The sequence below is a fragment of the Entelurus aequoreus genome, linkage group LG08 (assembly GCF_033978785.1).
Source record: "Entelurus aequoreus isolate RoL-2023_Sb linkage group LG08, RoL_Eaeq_v1.1, whole genome shotgun sequence".
NCBI classification, from domain to species: Eukaryota; Metazoa; Chordata; class Actinopteri; order Syngnathiformes; family Syngnathidae; genus Entelurus; species Entelurus aequoreus.
The window spans coordinates 44,704,373-44,716,816 of NC_084738.1; the positions used below are offsets into that span (position 1 = coordinate 44,704,373).

At 38.3% G+C, this 12,444-nt stretch overlaps 1 protein-coding gene across 1 annotated transcript in view; it reads right to left on the reverse strand.

Annotated features, from left to right (window-relative positions):
- Positions 1-2,099: 2,099 nt before the first annotated feature.
- The window catches only part of hey1 (hes-related family bHLH transcription factor with YRPW motif 1), a 54,478-nt gene continuing 44,133 nt past the window's right edge, over positions 2,100-12,444 (reverse strand). The window contains exons 3-7 of the mRNA XM_062056599.1: positions 5,613-5,887; positions 5,455-5,530; positions 5,305-5,388; positions 5,150-5,231; positions 2,100-3,929 (exon numbers count right to left, since the gene is read on the reverse strand). Coding sequence (XP_061912583.1) covers positions 3,337-3,929; positions 5,150-5,231; positions 5,305-5,388; positions 5,455-5,530; positions 5,613-5,791 — 1,014 coding nt within the window. The 5' untranslated portion in view covers positions 5,792-5,887 and the 3' untranslated portion in view covers positions 2,100-3,336. The remainder of the gene's footprint in view (positions 3,930-5,149; positions 5,232-5,304; positions 5,389-5,454; positions 5,531-5,612; positions 5,888-12,444) is intronic.

Here is a 12,444-nt window from a genome sequence, read left to right on the forward strand (position 1 = left end):
CCGGCTAATTGTCGACTAGAAGTAAATTAGATTAGAAGTAAAACAAAAAACATCAATTTTACGGTTATGTTTTACATAAATGTTTGGTACGTTATTCCAAGTTAAAAATGACAGAGAAAGATTTTGTCCAGCTTTTATTTAATCGTCTCTCAACAGGTGTCACTATGGCTTCAATCTGAAGCCTTGGTCTCGAGACGCCCTCTATTGGCATCAGCGTGTAAAACCCACAGCACTGAAATACATCACGTCATCTGTTCCATCCATCCATTTTTACCGCTTGTCCCTTTCGGGGTCGCAGGGGGGCTGCAGCCTATTGACACTAATTATGTTGATAATAATAATAATAATAATAATAATAATAATAATAGTAATATTACTTTTCAAATACCACTGTAACGTTGCCAAGATCTTAGTGACCCCTCATTTTGCTTATGATCTTAATATTACTGTTTATTCTAAAAAAAAAGACAGGTTTTGTTATATTTTCCCTAAAATGCACATTATCCTAAAAAACACGATTTTATCGCAATTATTTTGAGTGTTTATGTGTTTGGAGTGTTGCTTAATTACTCGTAAATTCCCGGAAAGTACATTCTACTACTAGCTGTGTTGGACGCCATCACTGCAGTATTACTTTTGGCCACATGAGGGCAACAAAAAGCCTCATGTGCAGAGTAGTGTTGCTGTCGTTTATACACGACTCTGCGCATGTGTATTTACCTGGATTTATTACTCACTTTTATTGCGTCACTACAGTCCAAGTACAGAATAACACGATTTAATTATGTATGAAAACAAAACAAAAAAGGCGCGTATTTCTTTAATGTGATTGAAATGTTTAGTAGTTCTGATTTGATTGATTGATTGAAACTTTTATTAGTAGATTGCACAGTACAGTACATATTCCGTACAAGTGACCACTAAATGGTAACACCCCAATAAGTTTTTCAACTTGTTTTAGTCGGGGTCTGCATAAATCAATTCATGGTATAAATATATACTATTTTCATAATACAGTCATCACACAAGATAATCATCAGAGTATATACATTGAATTATTTACATTATTTACAATCCGGGGAGGGGGTGGTGGGATGTGTGTGTGTGTGTGTGTGTGTGTGTGTGTGTGTGTGTGTGTGTGTGTGTGTGTGTGTGTGTGTGTGGGAGGGGGGGGGGGGGGGGTTTAAGTTTGGTTGATATCAGCACTTCAGTCATCAACAATTGCATCATCAGAGAAATGGACATTGAAACAATGTAGGTCTGACTTGGTAAGATATGTACAGAGAGCAGTGAACATAGTGAGCTCAGAAAGCATAAGAACAAGTATATACATTTGATTATTTACATTTGATTATTTACAATCCGGGGAGGTGGGATGTGGTGGGGGGAGGGTGTTAGTCTAGGGTTGTAGTTGCCTGGAGGTGTTCTTTTAGTGTGGTTTTGAAGGATGATAGAGATGCACTTTCTTTTACACTTGTTGGGAGTGCATTCCATATTGATGTGGCATAGAAGGAGAATGAGTTAAAACCTTTGTTAGATCGGAATCTGGGTTTAACGTGGTTTGTGGAGCTCCCCCTGGTGTTGTGGTTATGGTGGTCATTTACACTACCGTTCAAAAGTTTGGGGTCACATTGAAATGTCCTTATTTTTGAAAGAAAAGCACTGTACTTTTCAATGAAGATAACTTTAAACTAGTCTTAACTTTAAAGAAATACACTCTATACATTGCTAATGTGGTAAATGACTATTCTAGCTGCAAATGTCTGGTTTTTGGTGCAATATCTACATAGGTGTATAGAGGCCCATTTCCAGCAACTATCACTCCAGTGTTCTAATGGTACAATGTGTTTGCTCATTGGCTCAGAAGGCTAATTGATGATTAGAAAACCCTTGTGCAATCATGTTCACACATCTGAAAACAGTTTAGCTCGTTACAGAAGCTACAAAACTGACCTTTCTTTGAGCAGATTGAGTTTCTGGAGCATCACATCTGTGGCGTCAATTAAACGCTCAATATGGCCAGAAAAAGAGAACTTTCATCTGAAACTCGACAGTCTATTCTTGTTCTTAGAAATGAAGGCTATTCCACAAAATTGTTTGGGTGACTCCAAACTTTTGGACGGTAGTTTGGAAGTAGTTTGACATGTACTTCGATATCAGGGAGGTGTAGCGAATTTTATAGACTAGGCTCAGTGCAAGTTGTTTTACTCTGTCCTCCACCCTGAGCCAGCCCACTTTGGAGAAGTGGGTAAGAGTGAGGTGGGATCTGGGGTGGAGAAGTAACCTGACTAGCTTGTTCTGGGATGTTTGGAGTCTAGAATAGAGGGTTTTGGAGGTGCTAGGGTACCAGGAGGTGGAAGCGTAATCGAAAAAGGGTTGAACGAGAGTTCCCGCTAGAATCTTCGTGGTGCTTTTGTTGACCAGAGAGGAGATTCTGTAGAGGAATATCATTCGTTGGTTGACTTTTTTGATTACCTTGGTTGCCATTTTATCACAGGAAAGATTAGCCTCTAGAATGGAACCTCGCTAGGTGACCTCATCTTTCCTGGTGACAACAATGTCACCCACTTTAATAGTGAAGTCACTGTGTATCAAATTTTGTGCAGGTGTATCAAATCTGGTGGCTGTTTTTTCTCTATCATTTTCTTTCTTAGCTTGTTCCCACGCGGTGGTTGCACAGTGGGGGCTGCTATTGTCCAGGATATCCCCTCCTTGTTAATGGCTTCCTGTGTGGACACTAGAGAGAGAGACAGAGAGAGAGAGAACGTCGCCTTGTTGTCTTCTGATGGCAAACCAGATCACACAGAAGATTTATCAGAGATTGTTTATTGAGGGAAGATGTCATGAAGCACCGGCAGCAAGAGATGACGCCAGAATATACAAACTAGATAGTATCTTTACAGGTGGTTTTTGGTTGTTTGTGTGCGTTGTGTCGGCGCTAACGCAACACCTGGTTTGTGTTTATTCCACCCTATAAACTGCTGTCAAAGGAGGACCTCTTCTCAGTGCAAGGGTGGGTCTGGGGTGGGGGTGGGGGGCACCGAGACTCAGCTGAAAGGGAAAACAAAAGGGTGGGATGGTGGTTTTGGGCGGGTGGGGGTGACACACGACCGCTTGACCATCTGGAAAAGTCATTCCTGATCGTCTCAGAAGTCCTTTAAAGAAGACAAGTGGGGGCAGGTGGGCATCAATGGACAGGATAAATCACTCTTCTTAAAGGGCGGCGCCCCCTCCTCGTAAAAACACAAGAAAATACGAAAAAAATAGTATTTTTTTTAGCAGGAGTCCAGCTCAGCTGGGCTTTGCGAGTCTATACATGGATTGCGTGAGTGCCAGTCAAAAAGCTCCGATCTCCATCCCCCAGGGTCTGTATGGTTTGCCCACAGTGGGTGTCGTCGGGGCCGGGGGGCTGAGGGCGGCGACGGGGGAGATGAGCGGGAAGGCGCCGAATGGGAAAGGGAACGCGGAAATTGATGAAAGGAGGGGAGCGGAGAGCTTGGTCGGGTGGAGAACGGGGGCGGGGGCCGCGGACGGGGTGCGCACAGGTGCTTGGTCCGAGTGAGGGGTGCCACTTGCGCTGCGCCGACCTGCCGGGTGCGTCTCTGCGGGGGACGAGGAGGAAGAGGACGACGATATGGGGCTGCTGCTGACGCTCCGAGGCGGGGCTAGGGAGGCGGCCTGCTGGCGCAGGAGGAGCGGGTGGGTCAGGTGGGCGGGCGGCGACCCGAAGGCAGAACCCCAGGATAGGTGGTTGAGGCCCGCCTCGCGCTGGCTGGCATAGCTGTTCAGGTGCGACACCAGGCGGATCCTCAGGGGGTCGGTGTTGTCCAGACCCTCCATGATGCTGAGATAGCGGGCCGCCTCCGCCAGGCACTCCCTGAAACCCAAACCGCGGTAATCCATGGCCAGGGCGTGGGCGTCAAAGAACCCTGAAAAGGGGCAGGAGGGGAGGGGGGCAGAGGAAGTGGACTTTTTTACTCTAATGACCAAAAAATGCAATACAAACGTCATGTTCATATTTTTCACTTTAAAAAAGTCACTTTTAGAATACTGCAGTCTGACAAATAGTTTTTTGTGGATTTTTACTCTGAAGCTTTTAAAAACTCAAGTTTTGTTTGCAAACTTTATGAATTTCCATGAAATACATTTGAAGGAATATTTGATTATTAGACCCTGATATTTGACAATTATTGGCATCAACATGAATTTTATTTTTTTGTGTCAGATCAAAAACAAAGTCACACTTGAGGTCCTCAAGGCAAAATTAGTCAGCTCTCCAAAAAGTGCAGTAAAAATATCAAATATATTTTTCATTTAAAACAGTCTTTCAAAAGTCTACTGATTGAAATAAAAATATGGATTTTGAAATATATTGTAGATTTTTTTTTACCCTATAATACCGGCTGAAAAAAATAGATAAAACAGAAGTAATAATAGGAAAAAAATAGCGCCATCTGATGGACACATTTTAAAAAGTTACAAAATCAGTCACTAACGTAAATTCTTAACGTAACATGATTGAATTAGTTGATGTGAATTACATTTTTGGCTGCCCCTCCCAAAAAGCAGATCAGGCGCCGTAAGGCGGGGGTGTTCTTCGTGAATAACCATAAAAAAATGTCAGTAAAAGAATAACAGGGCGCTTCATATGAAGTCTCGCTGCACACTAGCCCCTTCCTGCTCCGTCACTGATTTAAATATAATGGAATATTTCCCTCACAGTCTCAACGCTCCCCCACGGTGCACAGCTTTAGTGCTGACATTCTGGGATCAAATCCCCTCCCTTAATGTGCCAGGAAAATATTTATGTGTTAATTACAATCAATGACTTTGTTTTTGTGCAAGTCTAGTAAAACATGCATCAAATTAATTTTCAACTTGATTTAAAAAAAATCTAAAAATAATTTCACTTAAAAACAAAATTTGGGGGAGGGGGGGTCCCAATGTATCTAGGGGCGGCCCTGCTCACACAGGCAGAATAATACCTCACTTTTGTGTGTCACTTTAAGCTAATTTATTAATCAGCAGTTTTAAAAATGAATTCTCTTTCAATTGTCACACATACCTTCAACATTAAATCTAGTTAAATCACCCACATAAATAAACATAAATAATAAGGCTATAAGGAGTAAAAATATGTTTTCCTCACCTTTGCCTCCAGCAGCATGAAGCATCTTCAGGTGGTCCACGGTCATCTGCAAAATCTCCGCTTTTTCCAACTTGGCAGAACCCTTAAAAGAATGCATTGATCAATAAAAAAAATAAATAAAAAAAAGTATGATTATGTGTTATTAAAAGATGTACCTGCTTCTCAAAGGCGCTGGGCACAAGTCTGCGCAGCTCACTGAGGCTGTTGTTGATTCTGTCACGACGACGTTTCTCAATGATCTTAACATGAAAGAGTAGAGTTTCATTAAGTAAAGATGACATTTCAAGTTGGAATGTTGGACTTACTCCTCGTCGCCTCTTCCTCGCCTGCACCTGAGTGGAAGTGGTAGGCGACATGGAGCCGAGAGGAGAGCGAATATTCCTGAAAGAAAAGGCAATAACTTTTTGTTATTTTCAAGTTGACTCCACACGGAGGAGTGCAAAGATGCAGCAAACAAACGCACCCATTCTCATCCGCGCTCTCCTTCTCCACCTCGATGGCGTCGTCCAGCTCGCTGTCCGACGAGCTGAAGTCGTGATTCCTCTTCATGTCTGACAATAATCCTTCCTCCGTCACTTCGCTGATGCGCGCCGCCAAAAAGTTTGCTCGGCTTTGAGGCGCTCGCCTTTCCCACGGTGTCATTTCAACGCTGGGGGCGGGGCCGAGGGAGCCGGGCAGCCAATCACGGGGAGGCAAAGCGTTTGATTGACAGCGCGGTTGACACTAGCGCCACCGAGTCTGAGAGGACAGTGAAGAGGTCTTAGACAGGTTCTTTAATATACACTGTACTTTAATATACTGTGCTATAGTACAATAGTACTACTAAACGTTAGTAAAATACCTTATGAGGTTACAATAAGGCCAAAACACCAGTCAAAGATTCTCTATTGTGTTGGAGCATTTGCTCTTCTTAAGGAACTACTGCAAAATAAATAAACAAGTCAAAGATCCTCTATATGAGAGCAAACACCTACTGTTTTTTAGGACCTTCTGCAAAAATGTAAGCCAAAGATCCTCTATAGCAGTGGTTCTCAACCTTTTTTCAGTGATGTACCCCCTAGGATTTTTTTTTTTAATTCAAGTACCCCCTAATCCGAGCAAAGCATTTTTGGTCGAAAAAAAAGAGATAAAGAAGTAAAATACAGCACTATGTCATCAGTTTCTGATTTATTAAATTGTATAACAGTGCAAAAATATTGCTCATTTGTAGTGGTCTTTCTTGAACTATTTGGGAAAAAATATATAAAAATAACTTAAAACTTGTTGAAAAATAAACAAGTGATTAAATTATAAATAAATATTTCTACACATAGAAGTAATCATCAACTTAAAGTGCCCTCTTTGGGGATTGTAATAGAGATCCATCTGGATTCATGAACTTAATTCTAAACATTTCTTCACAAAAAAATAAATCTTTAACACCAATATTTATGGAACATGTCCACAAAAAATCAAGCTGTCAACACTGAATATTGCATTGTTGCATTTCTTTTCACAGTTCTTTTTGACAGACATTTTAAAAAAATCTCACTTACCCCTTGGCATACCTTCAAGTACTCCCATTAGAGAACCACTGCTCTATAGGACAGGAGTGTTCTACTGTTTTTAAGGACCGACCGCAAAACACAAAAGTCAAAGATCATCTATATAATTGGAACACCTACTGTTTTTTAGGACCTTCTGCAAACAATGTAAGCCAAAGATCCTCTATAGGACAGGAGTGTTCTGCTGTTTTTAAGGACCGACCGCAAAAAAACACAAGTCAAAGATCATCTATATAACAGGAACACTTACTGTTTTTAAGGACCTTCTGCAAAAATGTAAGACAAAGATCCTCTATATGACAGAAGCACTCGCTGTTTTTCAGGATGGACGACGTCAACGATCCTCTATATCAGTGGTCCCCAACCTTTTTGTACTTGCGGACCGGTCAATGCTTGAAAATGTGTCCCACGGACCGGGGGGAGGGGGGAGTAGTAAAAAAAAATCAACAATTTTTTATTTTTTTTTGTCATAAAGAATTACAATCATGTGTGCTTACGGACTGTGTCCATGCAGACTGTATTGATTTATATTGATATATAATGTATGTATTGTGTTTTTTATGTTGATTTAATTTAATTATTATTATTATTATTATTTTTTTAATTTCTTGTGCGGCCGCGGCCCGGTACCAATCGGTCCACGGACCGGTACCGGGCCGCGGCCTGGTGGTTGGGGACCACTGCTCTATATGACAGGAGTGTTCTGCTGTTTTGAAGGACCGACCGCAAAAAACACAAGTCAAAGATCATCTATGTAACAGGAACACTTACTGTTTTTAAGGACCTTCCGCAAAATTGTAAGCCAAAGATCCTCTATACGAAAGAAGCACTTGCTGTTTTTCAGGATTGACGACGTCAACGATCCTCTGTATGACAGGAACACTATGGGCCAGATTTACTAAAGGTTTGCATGTACAAAAACACGTGCAAACCTGATAGCACAAACAAAGCTGATCTACTAAACGTGTGCAAAAAGCACTGCGTCTGCGTCTGTTAAGTGAGCAGAATAAGGCGTGCAATCTATTTTGCGTCTCTGTCTTCATTAACATGCAAAATATATGCTGATCTATAAAACACCCACAATACAGAGAGAAGATGCAAATTAAATATTTTATGTTACTAACGTTTTATAGTTTTTAAGTTATTAATGTTTTATAGTTTTATGTTACTAATGTTTCATAGTTTTTATGTCTTTCATGTTTTATAGTTTTTATTTTACTAACGTTTTATAGTTTTTATGTCATTGTTTTGTAGTTTTATGTTATTAACATGTTATAGTTTTATGGTATTAATGTTTTATAGTTTTTATGTTACTAACATTTTAATGTTTTTATGTTATTAACATGTTATAGTTTTATGGTATTAACATTTAATAGTTTTTATATCATTAATGTTTTATAGTTTTTATGTTAATTAATTATTTTTTTTCAATGTTCCTAACAACTTATTGGTTGTATGTTACTAACGTTTTATTGGTTTTATGTTACCAACATTTGACAGATTTTAGCACGCACAATGTGATTTATCAACACTCATCACCATTTTGCGAGCACTATTTTGCGTTTTGTTTAGCACGTGTCAGAAGCACGTCCAAACTTCCACACAGCTGCAGGATCAGTGTTTGCGCTGCACAGACGGACGATGGACAGCCAAGAATCATCCGTCCAAGTGTGTGTGTGTCAACATTTTGGACTGTAGAAATAAAAAATATTAGACACATCATCTATTCAGCAACATCATTTTATAGCTGCTGGAGGACTTAAGGGGCTGATTAAAACAAATTCAGTTGATACACTTTGGTGTCTGTTGGTATATTTTTAATGGCATTCATTTTTTCCCACATAGAATATATATTCTTTAAATATTTCTGATATGAAAAAAAACTTCTTGAAGTATTTTTGTGTTTGGAGCGGAGTAAGTGCATCCTCTATCCCAGGGGTCACCAACCTTTTTGAACCCAAGGGCTACTTCTTGGGTACTGATTAATGCGAAGGGCTACCAGTTAGATACACACTTAAATAAATTGCCAGAAGTAGCCAATTTGCTCAATTTACCTTTAACTCTGTTATTATTAATAATTAATTATATTTATCTTTGTGGAAACACTGATCATCTTAATGATTTCTCACAATAAATATATATAGAAACAGATAAATATCAATATGCAACACTTTATTTTTTATATTTTCTCTAAGTGCACATTTTTCAAATTGAACATTTTCAAATGATCACTTCTAAGACAGTCTTGTGAAATCACAATATCCCATTTTAACTAGCTAGCCACTAACATTTTTTAACAAATCATGAATTACTTTGCACCATGTTTGTACAAATAATAACTCATGTAAAATACAAAAGTAAACTCTCAAATTTTTAAATCATGTCACACTTTGAACTGGACACCAAATCTGTTATCTGTTTCTTTGTCAGTTAGTGGGAAGCCTGGCATTGCATTATGTTAACTAGTGTGTTGTACTCTGGTGTGTAACTTGACACTGCAACTCTGAGTGAGTCTTGCAGATGTGCATCAGTGAGGCGTGTTCTGTGTTTGTTCTTGATGAAGTTCATGTCAGAAAAGGCTGATTCACAAAGATAAGATTTTTCCTCATTGTTTGCGGAACCTTCTTAATCTTTTGGACATATTTTCACAGCACTCTGGCCTTAAGCTTAATTATGATAAATGTAAAATGTTAAGGATCGGAAATCTAAAGGGAACGTCCTTTCGAATGGAATGCAAAGTGCCTGTTTTGTGGACAGATGGACCAGTTAACATACTTGGTGTTGTTGTCCCAGAAAATCTGGAAGATCTAGGCTCAGTAAATTATGATAATCGACTAAGAAAGCTGGACAAAATTATGCAATTATGGAAAGGGAAATCCCTAACCTTGTATGGGAAAATGTCTATTGCCAACTCGTTAATTAGTCCTCAATTTATTTATTTGTTTTTGTCATTACCAGCTCCATCACAAAACTTTTTTAAGATTTATGAGCGGAGGGTCTTCGATTTTGTCTGGAACGGCAAACCAGAAAAGATTAAAGGAAAGGTTTTGTACAAAGAGTATGAATATGGGGGCCTGAAAATTCTCAACCTTGAAGCTATGTGTCTGTCTTTAAAATTATCAATTGTTCCAAAGATGTATTTAAACATTGAGTGGTACACAAATGTCCTGTTGGACAAAAAACATGTACTGTATCAAAATAAATTGTATCATTTTTTACAAGTGATCCCCTCCCAGAGAGTCTGCTGGGAAACATGGCGGGGTTCATAAAGGAAACAATCCACTCATAGTGGTGTTTTCAATTTTATGTGCCAGAAAAAAGAGACGACATTTTGCAGCAGTTAATATGGATGAACTCTAATATTGTAATAGATGGAAAGCCTTTCTTTTGGAAAAATATGTTTGAAAGAGGAATCATTTTTGTCAATGATATTATCAATGAGAATGGTAAAATTATGAAGTATGATGAATTTAGAGCTATGTATGGTGATGCTTGCTCAAGCTTTTCATTTTATCAACTAACTGGAGTAATTGGGAAAAGGTGGAAACAAATAATTAATTATGGAACTACTAAATTATTAGTTTGTAAACCTCTAATAAGAAATTCTAGTTGGCAAAAAGGAACTAAAAATAATAGAAAAATATATAATTTCTATTTAATAAAGAAATCTTTGAAGGCTGCCTCATACAACACAAATGGAAAATGGGAGGACTTTTTTGACTGCCCGTTGCCATGGGATGCCATATTCAAACTAATCTATAAAACCACTATCGATGTGCAAAATCGTTATTTTCAAATTAAAATTATTTATAACTTCTTACCCACAGGGAAAATGTTAAAATTATGGAATATGACAGAGTCAGATGATTGACGATTTTGTTGTCAGGAGTCTGAATCCACCCTGCATTTGTTTTGGTATTGTCATATTGTGTCTTTGTTTTGGGTGGAAGTTGAAAAAATGTGTTTAAGGATTGGTTTGTTTATGAAGCTTAATGTGGTTTCTGTTATTTTAGGAGAGTTCATTGACAATCATGATTTAGTCAATTTAATTATAGCACTCTGTAAAATGTTTATTTTTAAGGCCAAAAACAGATATTCACTTAGTATTACTTTCTTTAAAACATTTATTCAGTATTTTCTCATTTTAGAAAGTTACATGGTTGAAAACGATAATGATGCCAAAAAACATTAAAAAAAGGATGAGAAGTCCTCAAAGGCTTATTTTGAAAGTATAATTATGTTTATAGATTATATGATATCTGTTGTTGTGTTCCCTAATTTGAGTGACCTGGACATAATCTGGACTGTACATAAATGCTTATTTTGAAAATGTAATTTTGTTTATAAATTATATGCAATCTGTTGTGTTCCCTAATTTTTTTCTGTGTACATGAATGAAGGTGTGTGTTGCTGAGTCCGACTTGGACATTATCTGGACTGGGCCTGGTTTAAAAAACCCTTTACACAAATCTAATTTCATTGACAACCTGGTCTGTTGAAGATAAGGCCCTTTTTTAAAAAATAAAATAAAATAAGATAAATAAATAAAAAACATTTTCTTGGATAAAAAAGAAAGTAAAACAATATAAAAATAATTACATAAAAAATTGTAATTAATGAAAATGTTAGTGGACCAGCAGCCTATACAACAGCCCTGGGCATTCTGCGGCCCGCGGGCCGAATCCGGCCCTTTGTGCGTCCCTGTCCGGCCCGTGTGAGGCCAATTATAAATTACAAAATACATTTTAAAAAGTATCTATGTCGAGTGTGCAATACAACGGTGCTGCTTTTGTTTTGAAAATCGTTATTTGTATTACTTCCGTGTGGACGTATGCGTATGCGTGATTGTGAGTGAATGTGAACAGCTGCAATCATTAATTACAAAATAAAGTTGAAAAAACATCTATGTCGTGCGCGCAATACAACTGTGCTGCTTTTATTTTGAAAAGTGTTATTTATGGGCGTGTGTCCGTGTGTAACCTGCGAGTGAAGGTGCACATGCAGCGACAAGTGATGCACGGTTTACACCCGAGACGCTAAAAAGAGAAAAGTTGATGAAGAATGGCGTGTTTTCAACAAGACATGGACTGCCATGCAACGTTCCCTCTAAGGTGCGTGCCTGCGCAATTGCGCACTGCTCAAGCGTCTGCTGTGCGCAGCAAATATATGCCGCGCACCAAATCAAATCCCATCTGAATTCTAAACAAAATAAACATATTTATTCTATGTAATTTTGCAATGCAACTTTGAGTGACAGTGACAACAAGCGGCCCTAACGGTGTTCGTCAACACCGTTCAATTGAACACCGTTCAATTATTGTAACGTCTATCGAGATGCTTCGAGGCCAGGAATTATATCGATCACTTTATTGAGCAAAACTGTTTATATTCGGACATAACCACACCAAAAACATGAGTAAAACACTTCTATCTCGAAAAACTAGTCATTTTCTGCCGTACAAACCAGGCCAAAACCAACTTGTCATCTGTCACCAACACGCATAGCACTAAACCACTGGTGCGTTTATGGCCACACAAAAAGTCAGACAACTCAAACACCACACAAAGTTACACTATGACTCCTCAGTCATACGTGTGCTTATTTTACTGTCATTTATTATTAATGTTAATTTATTTACATTAGTCATGGAATGCTGTTACACACACTATGTTGAAGTATTACTATTATTATTAATTATTATTATTATTATTATTATTATTATTATTATTATTATTATTATTATTTATCTT